At 47.6% G+C, this 19,889-nt stretch overlaps 5 protein-coding genes across 5 annotated transcripts; 2 read left to right on the top strand and 3 right to left on the bottom strand.

Annotated features, from left to right (window-relative positions):
• Window positions 1-326: 326 nt before the first annotated feature.
• Window positions 327-2,336, bottom strand: I302_101121 (uncharacterized protein; the record flags this gene model as incomplete). Its single annotated transcript, XM_065869218.1, has 11 exons — window positions 327-656; window positions 727-896; window positions 967-1,036; window positions 1,096-1,118; window positions 1,178-1,290; window positions 1,345-1,405; window positions 1,466-1,623; window positions 1,826-1,936; window positions 1,993-2,059; window positions 2,129-2,211; window positions 2,272-2,336. The coding sequence occupies 11 exons, from the start codon at window positions 2,334-2,336 to the stop codon at window positions 327-329; spliced, it is 1,251 nt and encodes a 416-aa protein (XP_065725290.1).
• An 829-nt stretch (window positions 2,337-3,165) lies between these two features.
• Window positions 3,166-5,476, bottom strand: I302_101120 (uncharacterized protein; the record flags this gene model as incomplete). The annotated part of the gene is made up of 10 exons (XM_065869217.1): window positions 3,166-3,653; window positions 3,718-3,876; window positions 3,933-4,059; window positions 4,125-4,527; window positions 4,622-4,804; window positions 4,876-4,883; window positions 4,953-5,073; window positions 5,142-5,208; window positions 5,269-5,351; window positions 5,403-5,476. The coding sequence occupies 10 exons, from the start codon at window positions 5,474-5,476 to the stop codon at window positions 3,166-3,168; spliced, it is 1,713 nt and encodes a 570-aa protein (XP_065725289.1).
• An 854-nt stretch (window positions 5,477-6,330) lies between these two features.
• I302_101119 (1,3-beta-glucan synthase component FKS1) lies at window positions 6,331-12,162 on the bottom strand (the record flags this gene model as incomplete). Its single annotated transcript, XM_019191127.1, has 8 exons — window positions 6,331-6,449; window positions 6,560-7,816; window positions 7,872-8,088; window positions 8,145-9,803; window positions 9,852-10,838; window positions 10,890-11,645; window positions 11,698-11,813; window positions 11,874-12,162. The coding sequence occupies 8 exons, from the start codon at window positions 12,160-12,162 to the stop codon at window positions 6,331-6,333; spliced, it is 5,400 nt and encodes a 1,799-aa protein (XP_019047875.1).
• A 1,438-nt stretch (window positions 12,163-13,600) lies between these two features.
• I302_101118 (uncharacterized protein) lies at window positions 13,601-16,688 on the top strand (the record flags this gene model as incomplete). The annotated part of the gene is made up of 13 exons (XM_019191126.1): window positions 13,601-13,684; window positions 13,741-13,810; window positions 13,873-13,953; window positions 14,026-14,203; window positions 14,322-14,704; window positions 14,861-14,942; window positions 15,001-15,067; window positions 15,126-15,181; window positions 15,270-15,583; window positions 15,717-15,856; window positions 16,000-16,122; window positions 16,206-16,291; window positions 16,373-16,688. The coding sequence occupies 13 exons, from the start codon at window positions 13,601-13,603 to the stop codon at window positions 16,686-16,688; spliced, it is 1,980 nt and encodes a 659-aa protein (XP_019047874.1).
• Window positions 16,689-17,289: 601 nt separating this feature from the next.
• On the top strand, window positions 17,290-19,501 carry I302_101117 (uncharacterized protein; the record flags this gene model as incomplete). Its single annotated transcript, XM_019191125.1, has 2 exons — window positions 17,290-17,656; window positions 17,784-19,501. 2 exons carry the CDS (start codon window positions 17,290-17,292, stop codon window positions 19,499-19,501), a joined length of 2,085 nt encoding a protein of 694 aa, XP_019047873.1.
• Window positions 19,502-19,889: the final 388 nt, after the last annotated feature.

Raw genomic sequence — 19,889 nt, 5'->3', positions numbered from 1 at the left:
AGAGTCTCGTAGATATATAATTCAATTGATAGACAGACAGACGATAAGACCTTCCTCTTCAGATATTCGCAGGATGAACTATCGGTAATGGATTACTCGTAAAGCGTTCATGGGGAAAGATGCAATGCAGTATATCTATCCCTCAGACATGGACTTCTTCGACATTTCCGCCGGTCTACCATGAGCCTGCACAACAGTCAAATGACAAATACAGCATGCATCAAGCATTATAAATCGCGTATTTGAGTCTCAAGACAGGTTGAGAACGGGTATATCAAGACAAGCGACTTGAAGACCTTACGATCCTCCCAAGGTATATTATGAACCTAGAATTGAGCCGCAAGTCTTCTTTTCTTCGCTTTGCAATGACCAGCCGAAGCATCCTGAGTGGGTGCAGGGCTGAGGTGAACGTCCCCGATGACACTGACGGAAGAGCTTGAAACAGGAGCAGGGGATTGAATAGCGCCGATCGGGTTGACAATCGCGCTTGGTCCAGATGAAGTGGGCGCAGCAGAAGTCTGAGAAGTGGAGGAAGCGCCTGGAGCAGAGGAAGAGGAGGAAGTGGCAGTCGAGTTGCTGGCTGCTGGAGCACCGTTGATCGACCAGAGGGGGTTGTTCCCTGGTAACGCGGTGAGAAGGCCGCTCTCCCCTACCTCCTGTGTGTATGAACGATCACATCAGCTGTGATCTCCAACTGAATTACCCTATGCAATGGCCAGGACTCACCTCATCAATGATCACACTTGGATTGTCAGGGCTACAAGTACCACCTCCGCTGTGGGTGAAAATGGGCTCGAGCACTGGACAATCCTCAATTGAAAATCCTACATCGCACGAGGAGCCAGCTTCGAATACCTTCGGGAAGAGTCCAGTTGGCCAGCCGTTCGTGAAGTCACCTATAGATATGATGCGAGACTCGTGAGTCCCTTCGATACGATTCGGGCGTAAAGATGGGGGTAAACAAACCGTGAGCGGAATAACCAACATCATCACCGTTGGCCCATACTCTCGCACCGAGCGTGTATTCGTAATTGTCCTGTATGATGTATCAGCGAAGTCCAATTCAAAATGCAGCAATTTTAGTAGAGACCTCACAGTGAAGTGGAATTCGTAGAACACTGAACATCAACTCAGTTTGCATAGCGACAAGAACGATCAAGTTACCTTATCCACTTACAACTCATGAGTCTCTTGGGGTGAGTAGCAGGACATGGACCACCAGAATCATGGCCTCCCGATGCAGGATAGGAAACGTGCTTGCTACCTTCCAGCCAGTTGTTCACACCGTCCCTGTGTTTCTCAGAGCTCAGCTCAACTCCATCATGTATGAGAGGTTTGACTCACCAGCAATTAGGAAAGAATAGGTTCGCTCGTAAATCTTGGGGACAGCTGTACTCGGGGAATCCTTGGAACGAAACGCAATCAGCAAGGGCGGTATCCGCTAAGGGCACGGGGGCAAACACACCGTGAGTATCCGGTTTACCAGGTCCGCTGTAGTCCAGACAGGTATAACTGATGGCCTTGTTGGTGTAGTCGTTATCGTCGTAGGTGGATCGCTTGGAGCTGCCCGCTAACATCTTGAATCCCTCTGGGAATTCGTGAACTTCCTCGTCTGGTCCGGATCTGGCAGCAGAGGATCAGGGGGAGGATGGACCGACGAGACAAGGATTTGATAGACTTACCGACGCATCTAATCGCCAAGGTATCGAAGAACAACATCAGTATCCCACACATCGATCGAGCCCTACTAATTACTCACGATGTAGTACCTAAAGATAGGAAATCAGCTTCTCATACTGTGAGTGATTGCCTAAAACAGACTTACGTGTTGACCCTGTTCATCCTGACCAGCTCGAATGTCCCATTATCGTGCTTCCTGTACAGTTGAGGAGCCCAGTAATTACTCTTGTCCTCGATGACATTGGCGGTGGTGCATCTAGCAATCATGGTTTAGCAGGTAGTAACGTCCCTCGCTCATACCAAGAAACTCACTTTCCAGCGCGGTTGTTCTCGTAGGTGTACTCGTTTCTGAACGAAGATGATCCGACGACGGTGTGGACTACATGACCATATTGCTGGTCAGTCAATTCCTCTTCACGAGAGCGTGTAAAGCTGACATGGTACATACCATGAGTGGAGATGGTACCAGGGTTGATAATCGGATCTACTCGGGTAGTGAACGTAGCAGTACCATGCTGAACAATGAAGAAGCTACACATGTTTGCATGGATGATCAGCACCTTCGCTTGGATATGAGTGAAGAGTACTAACGGATTACCAGCAGATACACCCGCCAATAACGCAGCGATACCGAACAGAGTGGACAAGCCGATCATCTTCTGTAGGAGGTGGATTTATAGACACAGTGGTATGTTGTAAAGAACGTGGGTGCTGAAAGAGCGACTGCGGATAAAGACTGACAAGAAAGAACTACGGATGGTGCGATGACAAGTCAAAATGCCTCAAGCATATAACCTTTATATATGAGAAAAGCGAATGAGGGAAAAGAGAGGTGACAAAGGAATCAAATCAAGAGGGGTTACTTATATAATCCGTATCCAAGAAATACCTCAGCGTGTTAGAGGTGGGCATCGTATGCACCGAACCAGATGTACGGGACGGAGATGGGATGAAAATTCAATCAATCGACGGGAAAGGCCTTGGTCTTAGCGTCGGTCTATGCACATACACTCCCCTTGAAGGACATGTTGGAGATGTTCTGGTCCCAATCCGATATCTTAGCATGATGTGCGTGAGGTTTCCGGATACACAGGCACGTAGCTTGGGACATGGCTCATGCAGAAGGACTTTGTGCGTTGGGCAACCGTGTATCCCTCGAGGTATGAGTCAGGTATGACCAAGCATAAGCAAGATACAATAGAAAGTAGAACCGATCAAGGTGAACATATGAAACGAGGCTCAGAAGATTGCTTGACCCCTTTCAATCTGTATGTGACGATTGCGTTACTAATTTTATTCTCCGAAGAGTCAAAGGCTTTCGATCGGGGACATTCATCTATCTCCTTCCGAGCTGCATAATACGGATGTAACTTATGCATCAAGCACAGCTACCTCCGAAACAGTCTTGAACCGATATTTAATCAAACCAAACCATGTATAAATAGTAACCAAGTCCCAAGCCAAGCCAAATCAAAATTATACCTCCTAATGCCCCGTCCGCCTCTTATGACCCGCCAACTTCGCCGTGGAAGTGGAAGCAACTGTTGAGCTCGTCTTGGCTGATGAAGTAGCTACTTTCGCGTTCAGAGTGCTCTTCGCTGAGGAAGTTGGTGCTTTAGAGGTGGAAGTAGTCTTAGCCGTACTGGTCAATTTGGCCGTTGTCGAAGTCACTTTTCTAGTAGTCGAAGTCGCTTTACTGGTAGTTGAAGTAGCTTTACTACTTGAAGTTACTTTATTAGTAGTTGAAGTGGCTTTACTAGCTGCAGAGGCTGCTTTGGAGCTTGACGTTGACGATGAAGCCTTTGATGCAGAGATTGAATTGCTATATCCTGATTTCTGGTATACAGTCAATAATGAGGATCCACCGCAGTATCCTGCCGAATAGTCTAATCCATTACATGGCATATTGCATGCGAGGTTGTTATTAATGGCCGATAGAGTTGTTTTGCTGGGTGTGTTGGCGCAGTAGCATTCTAAGTATGGACATCAAGATTAGTGATATACACTGTGAACCGAGCACGGCGAGGAGGTACTCACCGACTGACCACTCCACGCCGGCTAGACTGAAACCTTTCGACGAACAGAAATTTATACATTTCGTAGGCGTCATCGTCTGATCAGTCATCGATGCGCCGGTCAACGCTCTTGACCCCTTCGGTTCGGCCAGACATCCAAGCTTCGTCCATCCGGCGGGTACTTGAAGATACCCAATCAGTCTGATATCCTCTGAAGTGGTGAGATGGAGTACATACCTGAAATAGTGGATGTAGTGAACGATGCAGTCTCTTTGTAATTCGGATCAGGTTTCTTAGCCCCACTCCTACCCCATACTGGGTTATTTCCCGGTAACTTTGCGATCGGGTTGTTTGTGCCGATGTCCTATTGACGTACATCCAGTGATCGTAAGCACGGCGAAACCTGACCTAGTAAGACAGTGTCCTCACCTCATTCACAATTTGGAATCCATCATCAGGTCTACAAGCACTTCCATTGGTAGTCATAAGAGGCTTCAAAGGCGGACAATTCTCCAGCGAAAAGTCCACAGCGCACGTCTGACCATACGGGAATATCTTAGGTAAGAACCCTTTGGGCCATCCCATCGTAAAGTCCCCATGGAGGGAATAACCGACGTCATCGCCTGTTGCCCATACCCTCGCTCCGTCCTTGTAGGTGAACCTATCCGTAAAGTGGAACTCGAAGAAGACACTCAATATCCTCTTGGGGTGAGAGGCAGGACATGGTCCACCGGAATTGTACCCCTGCGAGAGGGGATAATGCACGTGCGCGGAATTGGGTAGCCAGTTGTTCACGCCGTCCCAGCAATTAGGGAAGAAAACTTGTGCTCGACTGTACCATTCCGTCATCAGTTCTAGTAGAGATGTGAGGTAGTGAAGCGCGGTTCAATGGGTAAAGGGTAACGGTCAATAGAGACTCCACGTACAGATCATTGGGACAACTCTGTTTAGGGAATTCACCACTCTCAGGCGCGCCGTTCACTCCCAGACAAACGTATGAAATGGCCTTATCGGCGTAGTTTGATGCGTTGTATGTCGTTCGAGAGGGATTACCAGCTACCATCCTGAACCCAGGTGGGAAGTCGTATACCTGTTCGTTCTGACTTCCTCTGCGAGTGAGTGCGTCTGTCCGTCAGCACGACGTGAAAATAGTCATATATAATATCTGGCGTTGACATACCGTCTCATCTATAACGGCATTCAGGATATATCAGTCAAGTGACATCTCAAGGGGAAGAGAACAGGAGAGGGACTCACTAGGTAATACGTATTAGCCCTGTTCATCTTGACCAGATCAAATTGCCCATCGTCCCTCTTCCTGTATAGCTGCGGGATCCAGTAATTCGAGTGATCAATGGCTATGTTTGCGGTGGTGCATCTAGTCGAATCATGATTCAAAGGTATCAGCTTTACTACCTCTTACTGCTGGAGTTTACTCCTACTCACTTTCCCGAGATCGAGTTCTCATACGTGTAAGTAGGTTTGAAAGACGATGATCCGACGATCGAGTGAACTGTATCGGTCTAATAAGCTACTATCCTTGGACTACTACTATCCATGTCGACCAATTCACCATGAGATGATATCCCCCCTGGGGAGATAACAGGGTCGATACGACTAGTAATGATATCTGGGCCATGCTGAATGACGAAGAAGCTATGCTCAATCGTCAGCATCGCTAGAATCTTCCACTTATAGTGGACTTACGGATCTGTCCAGGCGTTTACCTGGCTGATCGAGATAGCTAAAACCGCCAAGGGAATCAAGCTGGAGGAGAACATCCTAGTAGCAAGGAATTCGTGGAAGGTGAGTCACCCTGGTGTATGTCAGAGATTTCACGACGTTATAATGGAGACGAAGATATACATCTCACGATGATGCTTGATCAACCTCTTATCGATGCGCATCCCCATTCACTGATAGAAATCCCAAATTCAGGATAAAAATCAAAAGCAAGACAAAGATCGACAAGAGGGAAAAGGAAAAAACACGCGTCCAGATGAACAGTAACGATGTTAACGTAAATCTCGTTATCACGCGTGACGCAATGGTATGAAACGCAGGAGCACAAACACGAAATCGAGAACCGAACAAACCAACTTGATTTTAGGTCAGGTCTACCTTTATCGTATCCACTTGTTCGGGTCAGAGTTGATTCTCCGTCCACTTGCGGATCGTCCGTAGATGACGTCCGATATATGCACCGCGAACTTTCGAATTCCGGACCCTCGCACTTGCACAACCACCCATCGATAAGAAGGCATTCATCGCGACATAAAACTCACTCTTCCCCTTCCTTCCCCTCAAGCTAATCTATCAAAGAAAATCAAGTGAACGTAACGTAACGTAGACATGAAACATGAGAAACAAGGGGTATATAGATAAATTCGTATCAAGAATAGAATAACTAATCATAAGAGTATATCAAAGTTCATCAATCAGAAAAGTGTAAAGTGTCCATTTGGTTGAATAGGAAAGAGAACAAAATATTTTTTATATTGGGTTTGAAAGTTTTCGAATATGAAGATGAAAGAAAAATCCGACCTATGCTTAGTGCTATGAAAACATATTTTCGTGTGCTTATGTATGCTATGCGAGATTGATGAGGTGTGAGGTTTGTCGGAGCGAAAGAAAGTTAGATGACTGCACCAAAAGGTACATCGCCTGGAGTTAGGCCGATGACTCCCTTGAATAGTAAGGGGAGTACTATCAGGGCTACGAAGATGGCTTGGATGAGGACGTATACGATTGAGTCTGTGAATGAGTCATGATTGTCAGCTTGGTTCATTCTTTGAGACATAATCTCGAGGTCGATCACGAAGATACAAGATAGACAGGAGCAGCTCAAGAAAGGGCACACTCACAGGTGAAAACAATCTTTCTCCTCTGACTCCTCTGCCTGAAACTGTAAATCGGAGGTCTAATCTGCTGCGAGGGAGCCAACCAGAACAACATCGTAGCATGCAATCGATCGAAGTAAGGGATCAACATGGGTGGTGTCAAAAGGAACAACAACAAATGGCACGCGATGAAGTCGGCAGAGTATAATCCCATTTCAATAGTCTTGACGACAAACTCTCGGGCAGGTTGTGAGAGTGCGTGTGATCCCAATCCTCGGTTGAACCATACACCAGTCCACCACGCTCTGTTGGTTTCGTCATGCTTGAATTCTCTTGATAGGAACACCGCGATCAGGATCTTGAAGATACATCTTTGAACACTGATAACAGCGATGATACCCAGTACGGCGTGCGAGGCGTCCCATAATTCCAAGAACCACAGGAACTCGAAGAAGGCAATCATACCTACCACCGCACCGAAGTGAGCAATGGCAGCCATGGTAGCTCCGAATTGGTTGGTGTAGGAGTTGAGGCATGGTCCAAGGAAGACTGAGATCAAGAACAGGGTGATCAAGAAGGCCATGTTCCATACGATGGGTCCGAGGGCGATGATGGCGATTCTCAATAAACCAGGTTGGGTCTTTCCTTCCACAGTGAACGATTTGACGAACAGGTAACAGATGACGAAGAGGATGGCGAGACAGATGGGACCGATGATTTCACCAACGACTATAGCTTTCCAAGGTGCTCGAGGAGTATCAGAGGACAGCTTCTCGGAGGGCAAACCAAGCCTCTTCCTCTTGAAACCTGTGATTCGAGTTCTGGACAATCGACAGTAACCGACCCAAGAGTTTGCGTGTGTTCGAGAGTTACCTCTTGACATCCATCGAAGGAATTCTCGGTAATCGATGATGAAGTCGGAGTAAGAGAATTGATGAGGGTTGAACAAGAATGGCGCGACACACAGACCGACGACGGTAATCCAGAAGTAGATGATGTGAGGGACGAACACCGACAAGGTGATGTAGAGTAACAAGACCAATGTTCGGAGACCGAGGTAGATCGAAGGACCAGCGAATCGAGAGTATAAGATACTGAAGGAGATACGGGTAGTAGCGAAACCTCGACCAGTCGCGATATATCTTGCACCACCGAAAGTCAAGTTATTCAGGATGGAGTGCATGTAGATTTGCGTGGAGAAGACTTCGAATACCGGTGACAGGGATAAGAAGTGCTTGCACAATCGCAAGATGGCTCGACCGGCACCTCGTTCGGTAAGTTCTATATATCACCTGTTAGCTGATGTTGTATTTGAAGGAAAAGGAAGGGAGCTCACCCTGCACGAAAAGAGGGACAAAGGCAACCCAAAACACGATGAAGATGGAGATGATACATCGCTTGATCCACCTGAACACCGGTTGGAGGTTGTAACATCCACTCTGACCAGGTAGGATATCACCCGCAGCACTGTATTTACATACGGTGAGTTGCTTGTTGAGGGTACCGAGGAAGACCAAAGCCAACATGAACACTTGGACGGAACACATGACGAGCTGGTGTAGGATAGACATCAGTATACATCATTGGTATGCGAGGAAAGACTACTCACGATATTGTTAATGTGGAAACCTGGATGACCATAGTAGAAAGTCAAGAATCTATCGATAGGCAATTGAGTACCCAAGTAGTAATACTCCCTCGAAAGCATCTGTTCACCCATACCGGTTCCAATCTTAGTTTGGAAATTCAGGATAGTACCGAAACCGAGATCTCGTCCTTTACCACATTGGTAGTATTCTGAGTGCTTGATCCTACCACCTCGTCCGAAAGCCATCATACCGGCGTAGATATCTTCGTTCAAGTGTAATCCCTTTTGAGCCTTTGACACACCTCCTCGAGTGTTCATGTAGATCGCATTGAGGAAATCCGGGTGACCATAATGCAATTTACCGCCAATGTATGACAAGGACCTAGCAGCGAGAGTACCGAATGTCTGTTCTTTTCCAGCAGCAATATCCCCTAAAATACCGATGTTCTCAGAGAAGATATATTCTCTAGCACCCAAGATGGCGACGGGGAATTTCTCGAATTGTTGATGTCCGTTAGGCGCGTAAGGCGATTGGTTGGATACTCTGAACTCTTCGAATTCGGCCAAGACGTTTCTGATCTTGAGACACTCTTCCAAATAGTTATCCTGGTTCGCATCGATAAGTTGCAAGTATTCACCTCGGTAGAAGACAATAGCGTGATTCTGGTTATCGGATTTACCATCACCTAGAATGGGGTTACCGGGCAATTCAATCCTGAACTTGGGTCTTCTTCTACCGTTGGGCAAGATCTCAGAGTGTCCATCAACCAAAGCAGAGAAGATTCTTGACTCGCCGCCGTCTTTCCTAGGTGGTTCTTCGTCCAAGTAGGCAATTTGAAGATCGGGATAGGCTCGGAGCAAGAATTCAGCGTTTTCATGTTCCTCCTTGTTGAACTTGGAGTACCTTTGCATGGATACGACAAACTTGAACTTTCTTCTAGCCATTCGTTCGAGTTCCCGTTCGAGTTGATCAGTGTTGCCGCCGAAGAGTTGAACGACTTCTGGGTTTTCGACTCGGTAGAGCAACTTGATAGCCTTGGAGTAGTTCATGAAACCAGAGACAGTTCGGTAAAGAGTTTGAGCACGAAGAGAAGCCCAGATACGGGTTCGCAAGGTGTATTCAGGAGCGGCAGACTTGAAACCGATAGTGTAGAATGGAATATCATCGGCCTTCTTAGCTTCAGCCTTTTCGTCGTTCCCGAAGGGGTTCCCGCCGTTGAACATGTTGGATTCCTCAGCCAAGATCTTGGTGTCTCTGACGAAGTTGTCCCATTCGATAGGGTGAAGCTGTTTAAGATATTCCAAAAGGGTCACTCGAGTGTTCTGATCTTCCTCTCTAATAATCTCTCTAAGCGATAACAAAATCTTCTCGGAGTAGTGAGGAACAAGGACGGTGAAGGTTGGCATAGCTTCGACAGGGATAGGCTCGGGAATGGCGGTGGTGAGTGATTGAGCGAAGAAAGAGATTCGTCGTTCGGCTTCAGATCCTTTGGGGAAGAATTCGGTCTTGACACCTTTATCACCTTGGGAGATGAAGAATGCGGGAGCTCGAAGGGTCCGTTTGCCAGGTTGATCGGATTGCACTTGATGGTAAAGCAACTTCTGGACGTGTTCGATGGACAAGAGATGTTCTCGGTACATGGAGATGATCACGGCGTTCCACACTTGGGATACCAGTACCTGTAACAGAAGTTAGCTGAAGTCTTTCACTTTACGTGTCCAACTCACCTTGGGCTTGTATTTCACTTCCATATCCGCAGTAGCAAGGATCTTTGCGTAAATTCTCTTTGGCAATCTAGCAAAGATATCCGCCCAGGGGGTCCAGATGGACATACCAATCGCGAAACTCCTAGCGATGGAGAAAACGGTGTTCCAGATAACGTACCACAGGAAAGTATCCAAGAAGAACAGAGTCAAGTCCATGACGAACATCACTGTCAAAGCGAAGGCAGGTTGGTTCGTGCATAATCCTGTACCGAGGTATTTGTCGTGACAATTTTGCACCTTCATTCCGACCATGACTTTGATGGGATCTCTGAAAGATAAAGTCAAGAAGAAGTAGGATTCGGTGAATTTACATCCGAAGATCAAGAACCACAGTAAGAAGGAAGCAAATCGGTTGTTTCTGCCCAGCTTGGGGTACGAAGCGGTGAACGTTTGGTTGGCCAAGTACTTTCTCGATTTACCGGCGACTCGATCACCGAACATTCGACCGGAAGGTAAAGTGGCGAAGGCAGCGGTGGCTACAACTGATACGAAGAACTGCACGATACCGAGGATCAACGACACTTGACCTGTTTGGTTCCAGAAGGCGATGTAAATGGTTGGAGCACCGGTGATACCGAGAATGATAAGAAGGAATATCAATCGTCGAGTCAAGTGCGAAGTGTTGTTCCAGGTCGTAGGGATGTAGGAAAACTCAGCGAGAGTAGCGGCAATCATAATTAACGAAGCGACGGCACCACCCAAAGCGGTAACGGACCAGGCCATTGGAGTGGTAGCTTTGGTTGAACCTTTTTGAGCATAGATCGAAGGAGCGTTGTAAGCAGTGTAGAACCAGAAGACGGAGATGTGAAGAACCCAGATACGATTGAAGTTGACGAGCAAGTGGAAGAAGGATCGTTTTTCGAGGTAGGTCTTGAAGAAGACCTTGTTCCAGTCGATCCTGTCGAATTTCATGAATCGTTGAGCAGGGGGAATGTCGACGAGGCGGGTCTGAGTATATGGTCAGCTGTGAATCATGCTAGGGAGTCGCAAAATACTCACCTTGTCACTCAAGACAATCCTGCTTACACCCTCAGGGTACCAGAACAGCTGGTTTACATCGTCATAACCAATGGTCTTGTCATGATCATTTTCCCTCTTCAAGAATCTCCCATCAACCACTTCGTACCCTTGATCTCTCAAGAACTTGTAAATAGGCTTGACAACCGCTCGAAGGTACAAACCTTCGGGAACAGCTTCCTGCCTGTTTTGACATTCTGGCGATCGGTAGTAATCGTCTGCACATTTGAAGATGAAACACAAGCATTCAGGCATAAATCTGACTTGAGCGGCTTCACCCCAACAAAGCAAGTATAACGCGACTTGACGGAGTCGATCGTACTGAGACATGTTGTTCATTGCCGTTCTCCACCTGTTGGTAGCAGAATCGAGGGATTTCTCTTGAGCGGTCGCAGGAGCTTGTTTCCCCTTGGGACCTTTACCCCGCCTTGCTACTGATCTTACTCTTGACAGACCGGGGTTTTGTACTGCACCGATGGCATCGTCCAGATCAAGTTGAGAGGCGAAGTACCATTTCCTGTAGTTGGCGTGTTCACCACCGATGTAATCGGCGTGTAAGGTGAGGAGAGCTTGGTTGGGTGACATTCTCGATGCTCTGGAATCCAATTGGATCATCAAGAAATCGTAAACGTTTCGAGACGAATCTTTCTGGAAACCAAACTTGTTGGCCAAATCGATCAAAACATCTTCGATCTCTTCTTTCGATAAGGGGATGTTGGCTTCTTGGGTCCAAGCGGGCTGTAAGAGTGTATCAGCGGGGAGATTCCGAGTCTCATTAGAAAGGACCCACGTAAGGTTCTCTAGGTCTGTGACCGTCTCTGCTACCCTCTGTGAAAGTAGGTGTGGATGCTCTAGATGGGACGTAACCTGGTTGACCACCGTAATCTGATGGATTATAGTAGTTGTCTGAATGAAGCAGTCATTAGATATCCTGTGCGAGGCAGTGTAGTCGCGCGAAATACTTACCGTTCCCACTTTCGCTCGCCCACGTTTCTATACCTTGACCACCACCATCTATCCTCGCCTGCATCTCAGCCTCAGTGTCGAATCGAGCTGCATATTGACCACCTTGTCCTGGGGGAGCGACACCCGCTCCTGGGATGGTGTTTGCATCTGGGTAACCATATCCGCCACCGTGTCCATGAAGAGGAGCGTTGTCGTAAGGGAGCTGTTGAGCGTTGAAGGGATCGGATGAACCTGATGAATAGGAGGATGGTTGATGTTTGGGACCTGGAGGTGCGTTGGGGTATGACATGGTGTAAAGCTAGAGTAGAGTGAGGTATTACGTTGAGTGAGCGGGTGATCTTAACGTTGTTTGTAGAGGCGGTGCGTGATGGGTCTTGGGTTCATACGACAGCTTTCGTCCAGCGATGCTAGGTGTATGGGGATGATGTATGGAAAGATAAGAGATTATGAAGATGATAGTGATGAGATGACAACGTAGTGAGGATGAATAGCATTGACCGCCAAGAGGACTAAGCCTTGATCTTTTGTGCCCCCTTTTTCCCGGTCTCGAAAAATAGTAATGGTAGTATGAAGTTGACACTCACCTACAAAAATGAAAGAAGAAAAAAGAAGAGCACACTTCGTTGACTACACTAGTCACCTATCACCTCACCACTGTCCTATCCTATCTTTGTTGATGAAACGTTTGATGTGGGTGAAGAATAAAAATGTCCTGTCCTGCTGTTGTTGAGGCGATGGACGAATTATTTGCCGTTCCTTTGATATATCCTTCCTCTTTTCTTTGATATGATCGTCCCCACCCTTGTATCACCACTGATATTGTGGGTGCAGTAGAGACGTGCGTGAGTGATGTCGTCGAGACGTAAGGAGAGTGTATGGGTGTATGAAGAAAAGAGAAACGGAATTGATGGTCAATGATAAGTAAAGGTAGTAAAAGAATGAATGAAAAGTTGTACTGTTGGTGTATGGTGTGGTGTATGGTTGTATGGTTGTATGGTTGTATGGTGGTGTATACACTACGCGTGTAAGTTAACGGTCTAACAGTCTAAAGGTGAAAAAGGGAAGGGAAGGAAATAACACAAAGGATAAAATAACCACACACAGTATTACCCTGAATTAACAACCAGCTGGTTCATTTGATAATGAAATGCACCATTACAAAACACAATCCTAATCATCCATTACAAAAAGGGCATCTCACTGCGGAACACCCACCATACAGACCATGCTGTGCTTTGTCCTTTTGTATATGGAACGGAATAACTACCGCTGAGACAGACACATGTACATGCATAACCTGACCACTCTTCACTACTAGGTAACCTGCTCACCAAGGTGTTTATCCGTCCCGTCTCTCCACCTTTCGCAGTTACCTATCTATATAGCAAACTATTGGATGCACGAGAGGAAGACTTGCGACTTGCTAGCGATGTAACCAAGATGTAAACAAGAGGGATGGATAAACGTCATTGGCGTAAGGGGCTGTGTGTTTGGGTTGTTTCCCTGGTTACATCGGTACCCTCATATGATCGGTGTTTGAGAATGGAATGTGGCACTCGACAAGCGACACGTGGCTGTCTATGGTGAAGAGGCGGTGATCTCCACCATTGTCAGCTTGAACGCGTTCGTTTCATGTTACTGGTTATGTTGAGCAGTGAAAGCTGAATTGAAAACATCAATATCAATGACTTCAATGTCATCATACCTTCAACAATAGTGAAATAATCATGGCCCTGGTAGCAGCCCTACACGACTGGAACCTCCCTTCCACTTCTGCTCAAGGCGCAAGGCAGTATGAACAGCTCGCTCATGTGAGTTCAGCTGATACCAACTCCCTTGCAATGAGCTAATTTGTATGATCCAACAGGCACTCAAGGTAGCTGGGGACTACCTCTATCCGAGGGATGTAAGCTCTTCCAGATCAGCTGTGAAACCGAGTAAGCTCAGTTCTGGCCTCAGTATGAAACCCAGAGGGGCAGTGAGCTGACTTGATCCTTAGTCGAGACGCCAGAAGTGACTGCCGCTTTCCAATTAGCTTTGAGGGACGGTCGAGGTTCATCCTTATATTCTGAATTTCTGGGTAAGCTGAATCGCTGCTTTGCCTTTCAGAGTGATCCCGCACCCAGCTTACACTCTATTTACTCAATGCTAGATGCCGTTGAAGCTCGACTATACCTTGTTATTCGAGATGTCCAGCGTTATATCGATCATCTATCATCTACCGAGGAACAGGAGGAAGCCGCACAAGTCGGACCGGTGATGTGCGAGATGTTGGAGAGATTGGCAGTCTGGCAGAGAGCATGGGGAGTACCATTGAGGGCATTCCACGAGTGAGTGGTAGTCTAGCCGTATCATCTCTCATCTATCATTGCATGGTCACGCACTTTTCACCGAAACAGGCGACTCAACTCCCGCCTGTCATGCTAAGCTAGTTTTTCAACCCGACAGCCCAAAACTAATCAGCACATTCACCCAAACCTTCCATTCCCTTCTCCACTCCACCCTCTCCCCCTCCTTCCCAGCATACCTCCTATCCTTCCTATCCGATTCCCTCTCATCCCTCCCTTCGCACCTCCTCGACCCACCACCCATCCCCCAGCTATTCCAGAGTGTCCCGGTAAACTACTATCGTGTCCCTCCTCCCTCTCCGCACCTGTCCAGATTGGGTATCTTCCCGCGATATTCCGGTACCCTCAGCAAGGTCGCATACAAGGAGATCGAGAAGATCGCGCGTGAAGAGGCTGAGAGAGGGTGGGATACGAGGAGATTGACCAGGGCGAGGCAGAGGGTTGGGGATGGGGTTGCGAATTGGTTGAGCGGGATGTTTGAGGGTGAGTGAAGGCCGGGTTGGCAATTCAGTCGAGACGTAGAATGAAAGGTTTCCATGCAGTCCGTGGAGGGAATTAGCTGGAATGGAGACCATCTGGACAGCGAGGAAGCGATAGGTACATTGGCACTGTGCTAATTATCCTCTATCATACTGGTAGGAAACGAGTCCGCCCAAGCTGCACTCAGACCGATGTTCTCGAGATTTGACTATTACCTCTGTAAATGCTTTTTCGATATGAGGTGAGCTGGCTTTACATGGAGCGCATCTATAGTAGCTAACTTTTCACTCGTTAATTAGGACCGATGAGCTATTTGATATTATCGTTGATTTCCCCGACTCCATGGCGGCTCTAGAGGACCTCAAGGTGAGTTTTATCCCAATATACGACTACCAGGTAGATAAGCTGATTCACATAACTGTAGGAATGTCTGTTCAAAGTCGACCAGCGACTCGAGCTAGTCAACAAGCTCAACGCAGCGTACGTGTTGCGTGTCTCTCAACTACCTGATTTGCTTCCGAGATATCGCTTCAAGCTGACAGCTGGTCATCTATTTGTACATGCGTAGTAACCTGAAACGTCTCCTCCACCCCGGAGCAGAGACCAAGCTCGTCCTCTCGATATACATCTCTACCATCCGCTCTCTCCGGATCCTAGACCCTCCAGGCGTACTACTCCATAAAGTAGCTACGCCTATACGGTCCCACCTGAGAGAAAGACCAGATACCATCCGGTGTATTGTCGCTGCGCTGGTGGAAGGTGAGGAGCTGGGCGACGAGAATGAGAATGCCGGTCTGATAAGGGACTACAATAACGGGGATGAGGAGGTGGAAGATTGTGGCGATCCGAAATGGGATCCGGAGCCTGTTGATGCTGCGCCTGGTGGGTTGGGTTTTTGCTTTAATCTCAATTTGTCCCCGAATCATAATCCCAATACTGCGAATGATCGGTGTGGGTTGAGAGCTGGGTTCCATATCTCGTATAAGATACTTATGGGTTTCTTGCGACATCACAGAGTTTCGATCGGGCAAAGCTGGCGATATAGTTTCCACCCTCGTTAGCATCTACCAGACTCGCGAGGTCATCATCAAGGAATTGCAGGTGTTGTTGGCGACTAGGCTGTTGGCTGTGAAGGATTACGATGCGGTGAAGGAGGTGAGTGCGGTTTATTTCGCTTGCATTTGGGTTACTTAGCGTTGGAAAAGAACATGATCGATACCAGAGTTTTGATCTAAAAACACGTCATCCCACGCGGAACTTCGCTGATGAGTCTGGGTCTTTTTTATGGAAACACATAGATCCGGATAATCGAACTGCTCAAATTACGATTCGGCGAACAAGCCCTACAGATCTGCGATGTCATGTTGAAGGATATGGCGGATTCCAAGAGGATTGATGATCATGTGCAGGGTGATATCCATGTGAGCGAATTACTTCTCTTGGAGTATCTGAGTGAATATACCTGAATGATGAGCTCATGCTGAGTCCTGCTTGTACTGTATAGTCTACGGTCCATCCTTTGGTCATTTCAAAGATGTTTTGGCCGAATGTACCCGGAAGTTCTCTGTGCCTTCCACCGAAATTACTAAAGTAAGTAAACCATGAGCCATATATTACTTCCAAAACATACCAGCAACAGACCTATGCTTATATTTTTATTGATGTCTATAGAGCACAACAAGAATACGAATCCGCCTTCCACCACTTCAAACCCGACAAACACCTCCGATTCCTCCAATCCCTCGGGACAGTTCACATGTCTCTCGAGCTAGAAGATCGAGTGGTCGAGGTGGAAGCGAACCCTATCCAAGCGTCTATTATCGAATTGTTCGATGGTCAGCCGGTATTAAATGTTGAGGAGATCAAGGAGAGGTTGCAGATTACTAATAATTTGGTTAAGGATGGGTTGGCGTGGTGGAAGGAACGGGGCGTGGTGAGGGAGGAGGCGGAGGGGTGGAGGTTGTTGGAAGTCGCTGAGGAGGAGTAAACGTGCGTGAGATAATGGAGAAGGAGGTCAATGAATTGAGACATGGTCTTGCTGTAATACGATCAAGCCTGTTGGCATAGTATGTACAATGATGGACCGGTATCAACTCGATACACCTTACTTACACGATTGACGATCACTGATGTGCGATATACATTTCTGACTGAGCGATATCAGCCACGTCGATTGGGTGATGTTCTTATCTGACCACCAAAGTCTTATCAGTGAGACAATGACGAAGACCAGTCGGAATCACTGCGTGTGGTCTGAATTGCAATCTCCCCACATCGCTCGATAGATGTTGCACGATAAACTTGCTCCTTACGAAGCAAGCGATATGGTGAGGACGACGAAAGGTATATATACATAGGACAATCTCAATTACTGACATCCCCTTCTCCCAAGCTTGCTTCACCCACATACTATTCTATAATACTCAATTTCTTCCAATCTCGCTGGTCGAGCATAATACTATAATATATCTATAATCTCTTATAATACTTATCACACTTATAATCTATAATCTATATAACACCTATTCACAACAAATCTATAACCCACCTCGACTGTCCAACATTACAATACAGACCCAACACGCACAATGAAATTCTCCACAACCCCCATCCTACTCACCTCCCTAGCCCTCTCCTCCACTGCGTCATTCGGCGCTCCCCTCCCTCCAGTCCCTGGAGCAAATACCGCGGCCAACGGAGTGCTGGATATTGGTACGAGCTCAAAGCTGAGATCGCCCAATCCGAACTCGGAGGAATATAAGGAATCGCCCAGACCTGAGGGGTCGCCTTTGTTGGGTTTGAATGTTGATTTGAGTAGGTACGGGAATGGTAATGGTAATAGTAACGGGCAGAATGGTGGGAATGGTTATACCGCTGGGAATGGGGGATTGGGGTTGGACGTAAACTTAGGTAGCAATGGAGGATTGATCGGGATAGGAGGTATGGGTAGACCTAGTGAGTTTAATTTCTTTGTTGCTTGATATGATTCGCCTGTTATGAATCAGCTTGCACTGCAGCTGCTTCTCCCCAGACTACCATCATCTCCAGTTCAAGAAGATATACTAACCCCTCTGCCCTATAGATAAACGACAACTCCCCTCCGTCCCCTCCGCCTCGAACCCTACTATCCCCACCAATGCTGGTGTACCCATACCCACATCCGTACCGATGGTTCCGCAGGCTGCGAAGTCGGGGTTGGACGTGGCGGATGTCACGGGTCTTCCTCAGGGAGTGGCTGCGCAGGGAATCAATGGAGCTGCGGCTCAGGCTAGCGGGTTGTTAGGAGGAGTTACAGGTCAAGCCACGGGGCTGTTGGGTGGAGTCACGGGACAAGGTATCGGTGGATTACCCCTTGTGGGCGGATTATTAGGTGGAAATCCCATACAAGGTCTTACTGGTCTGACGAACGGCCTTCCCCTACAAGGATTGACGGGTGGGATTGGAGGAGTCACTTCGGGATTACCTTTGGGCAGTGTTCTGGGAGGTGTCGGTGGATTGACTGGTGGATTGCCACTACAAGGTTTAACGTCGACAGTGGGGGGACTCACCAATGGACTTCCTATCCAGGGACTTACCTCGACTGTTGGTGGATTGACGAATGATCTTCCTCTACAGGGATTGACCTCGACTGTCGGAGGGTTAGCGAATGGCCTACCTCTCCAGGGACTCACTGGGACTGTCGGTGGACTTACCAATGGTCTTCCAATTGCTGGTCTCACCAATACCGTCGGAGGCCTTACCAGCGCCCTTCCACTCCAAGGTCTGACTGGAACACTCAACGGTCTGACCAGTAATCTACCTCTTCAAGGAGTCACCTCAACCGTCGGCGGATTGACCAAAGGTCTACCTGTCCAAGGCCTCACTTCGACTGTCTCTGGTTTAACTTCCAATGGACCCTTAGTAGGACTTACTCAACCAGTCACTGGTCTAGTCGGATCATTAAATGTTAACAACCCAAGCGGAACAATCAACAATCTATCTCAAGATGTTAGTGGAGCAGCTGGTCAAGTCGCCAATACTGCTTCGACTGGTTCACCTGCACTGGGCAATATCGTCCAATCCCTAGGATCTAATACCTACCTTCTTTCGACCGGGCAAATCCTCAGACTCGCTTCTGACAGCACTCCCTCGACTGCTGCTCCAGTACTCAATGGGCTGAGAACGATCGAAGTAGAAGGAAAGATATACATCATCAATCCCCTTGGTCAGTTAGTCGGTACCCTCACTTCACCATCTTCTACGGTCGGATTATACTCCGACACTACACCCAATGAGGATAATGTCACTCAACAGGATAATGGCGATGGAGCTCAAGATAACGACGGATGGAATAGCCCTATCCCTGGGTTACTTCCTCTCTCCAGTCAGCCTGACGCGATTGATCTAGTGGCATCGCAAATGAGGGGGTATGAACCTCCTAAATCATATCTCTCTGCTTCTCCCTCTTCGACCAGCCCAGACACCGGCTCAGTAGAAGCAGCCGGAACAGCTCAAGACGATACGTTATCCCAGACTATCCCTCAGCCCGATAGTACATGGGGTCAAATGACAGGATCAAGAATGACCACCTCCCTACCCACCTCGAATTTGGGTATCGTCCCCACTGCCACGTCAACGTTGGTAGCTGCTATAACCGCTAGTGCTACTGCTACGCTCACACCTGCTGAGGGATGGGGAGAGTGGGTAACTGGAACTCCTACTGCCTTGCCTACTGCGTTTAATGGTGGAGATTGGACGGGGAATGATGATGGAGCGGTTGGGAGCGAGATGGTGCCGCAGACGAGTAGTGGGTTGGCATAATTTGTAGTTTAGATTGTAGTTTGTAGGTTTATGACTTATGACTCCATGATAATGTTTATCAAATGTATGCATTGCATTTCTTATCTAGCTTGTAGCTCACCCATCCGGATGAAGTAGCTTCAATTGTTTTGGAGCCATCTTCGATACGGCAAGTTCACGAAAGAGGCCTTCTTTCGAGCCCTGCATGTACCGCTTCTATCTCCTCTGCTTCATTGGTTCAGATTATGTACTCTGGATGATCCAGCATCAGGCATGCATGATATAATATCACTATAATACAGTATATCATCGTAGACCATCACTCGTGAGGGCCCCTTTACCGGGACTCCATCCCGATACTTGCAAGTACTCTCACTGTACTACTCACTCACACTTACTCCGACGCGTT

The sequence above is a fragment of the Kwoniella bestiolae genome, chromosome 1 (assembly GCF_000512585.2).
Source record: "Kwoniella bestiolae CBS 10118 chromosome 1, complete sequence".
Lineage (NCBI taxonomy): Eukaryota > Fungi > Basidiomycota > Tremellomycetes > Tremellales > Cryptococcaceae > Kwoniella > Kwoniella bestiolae.
This window is presented reverse-complemented; position numbering and strand designations above follow the sequence as displayed.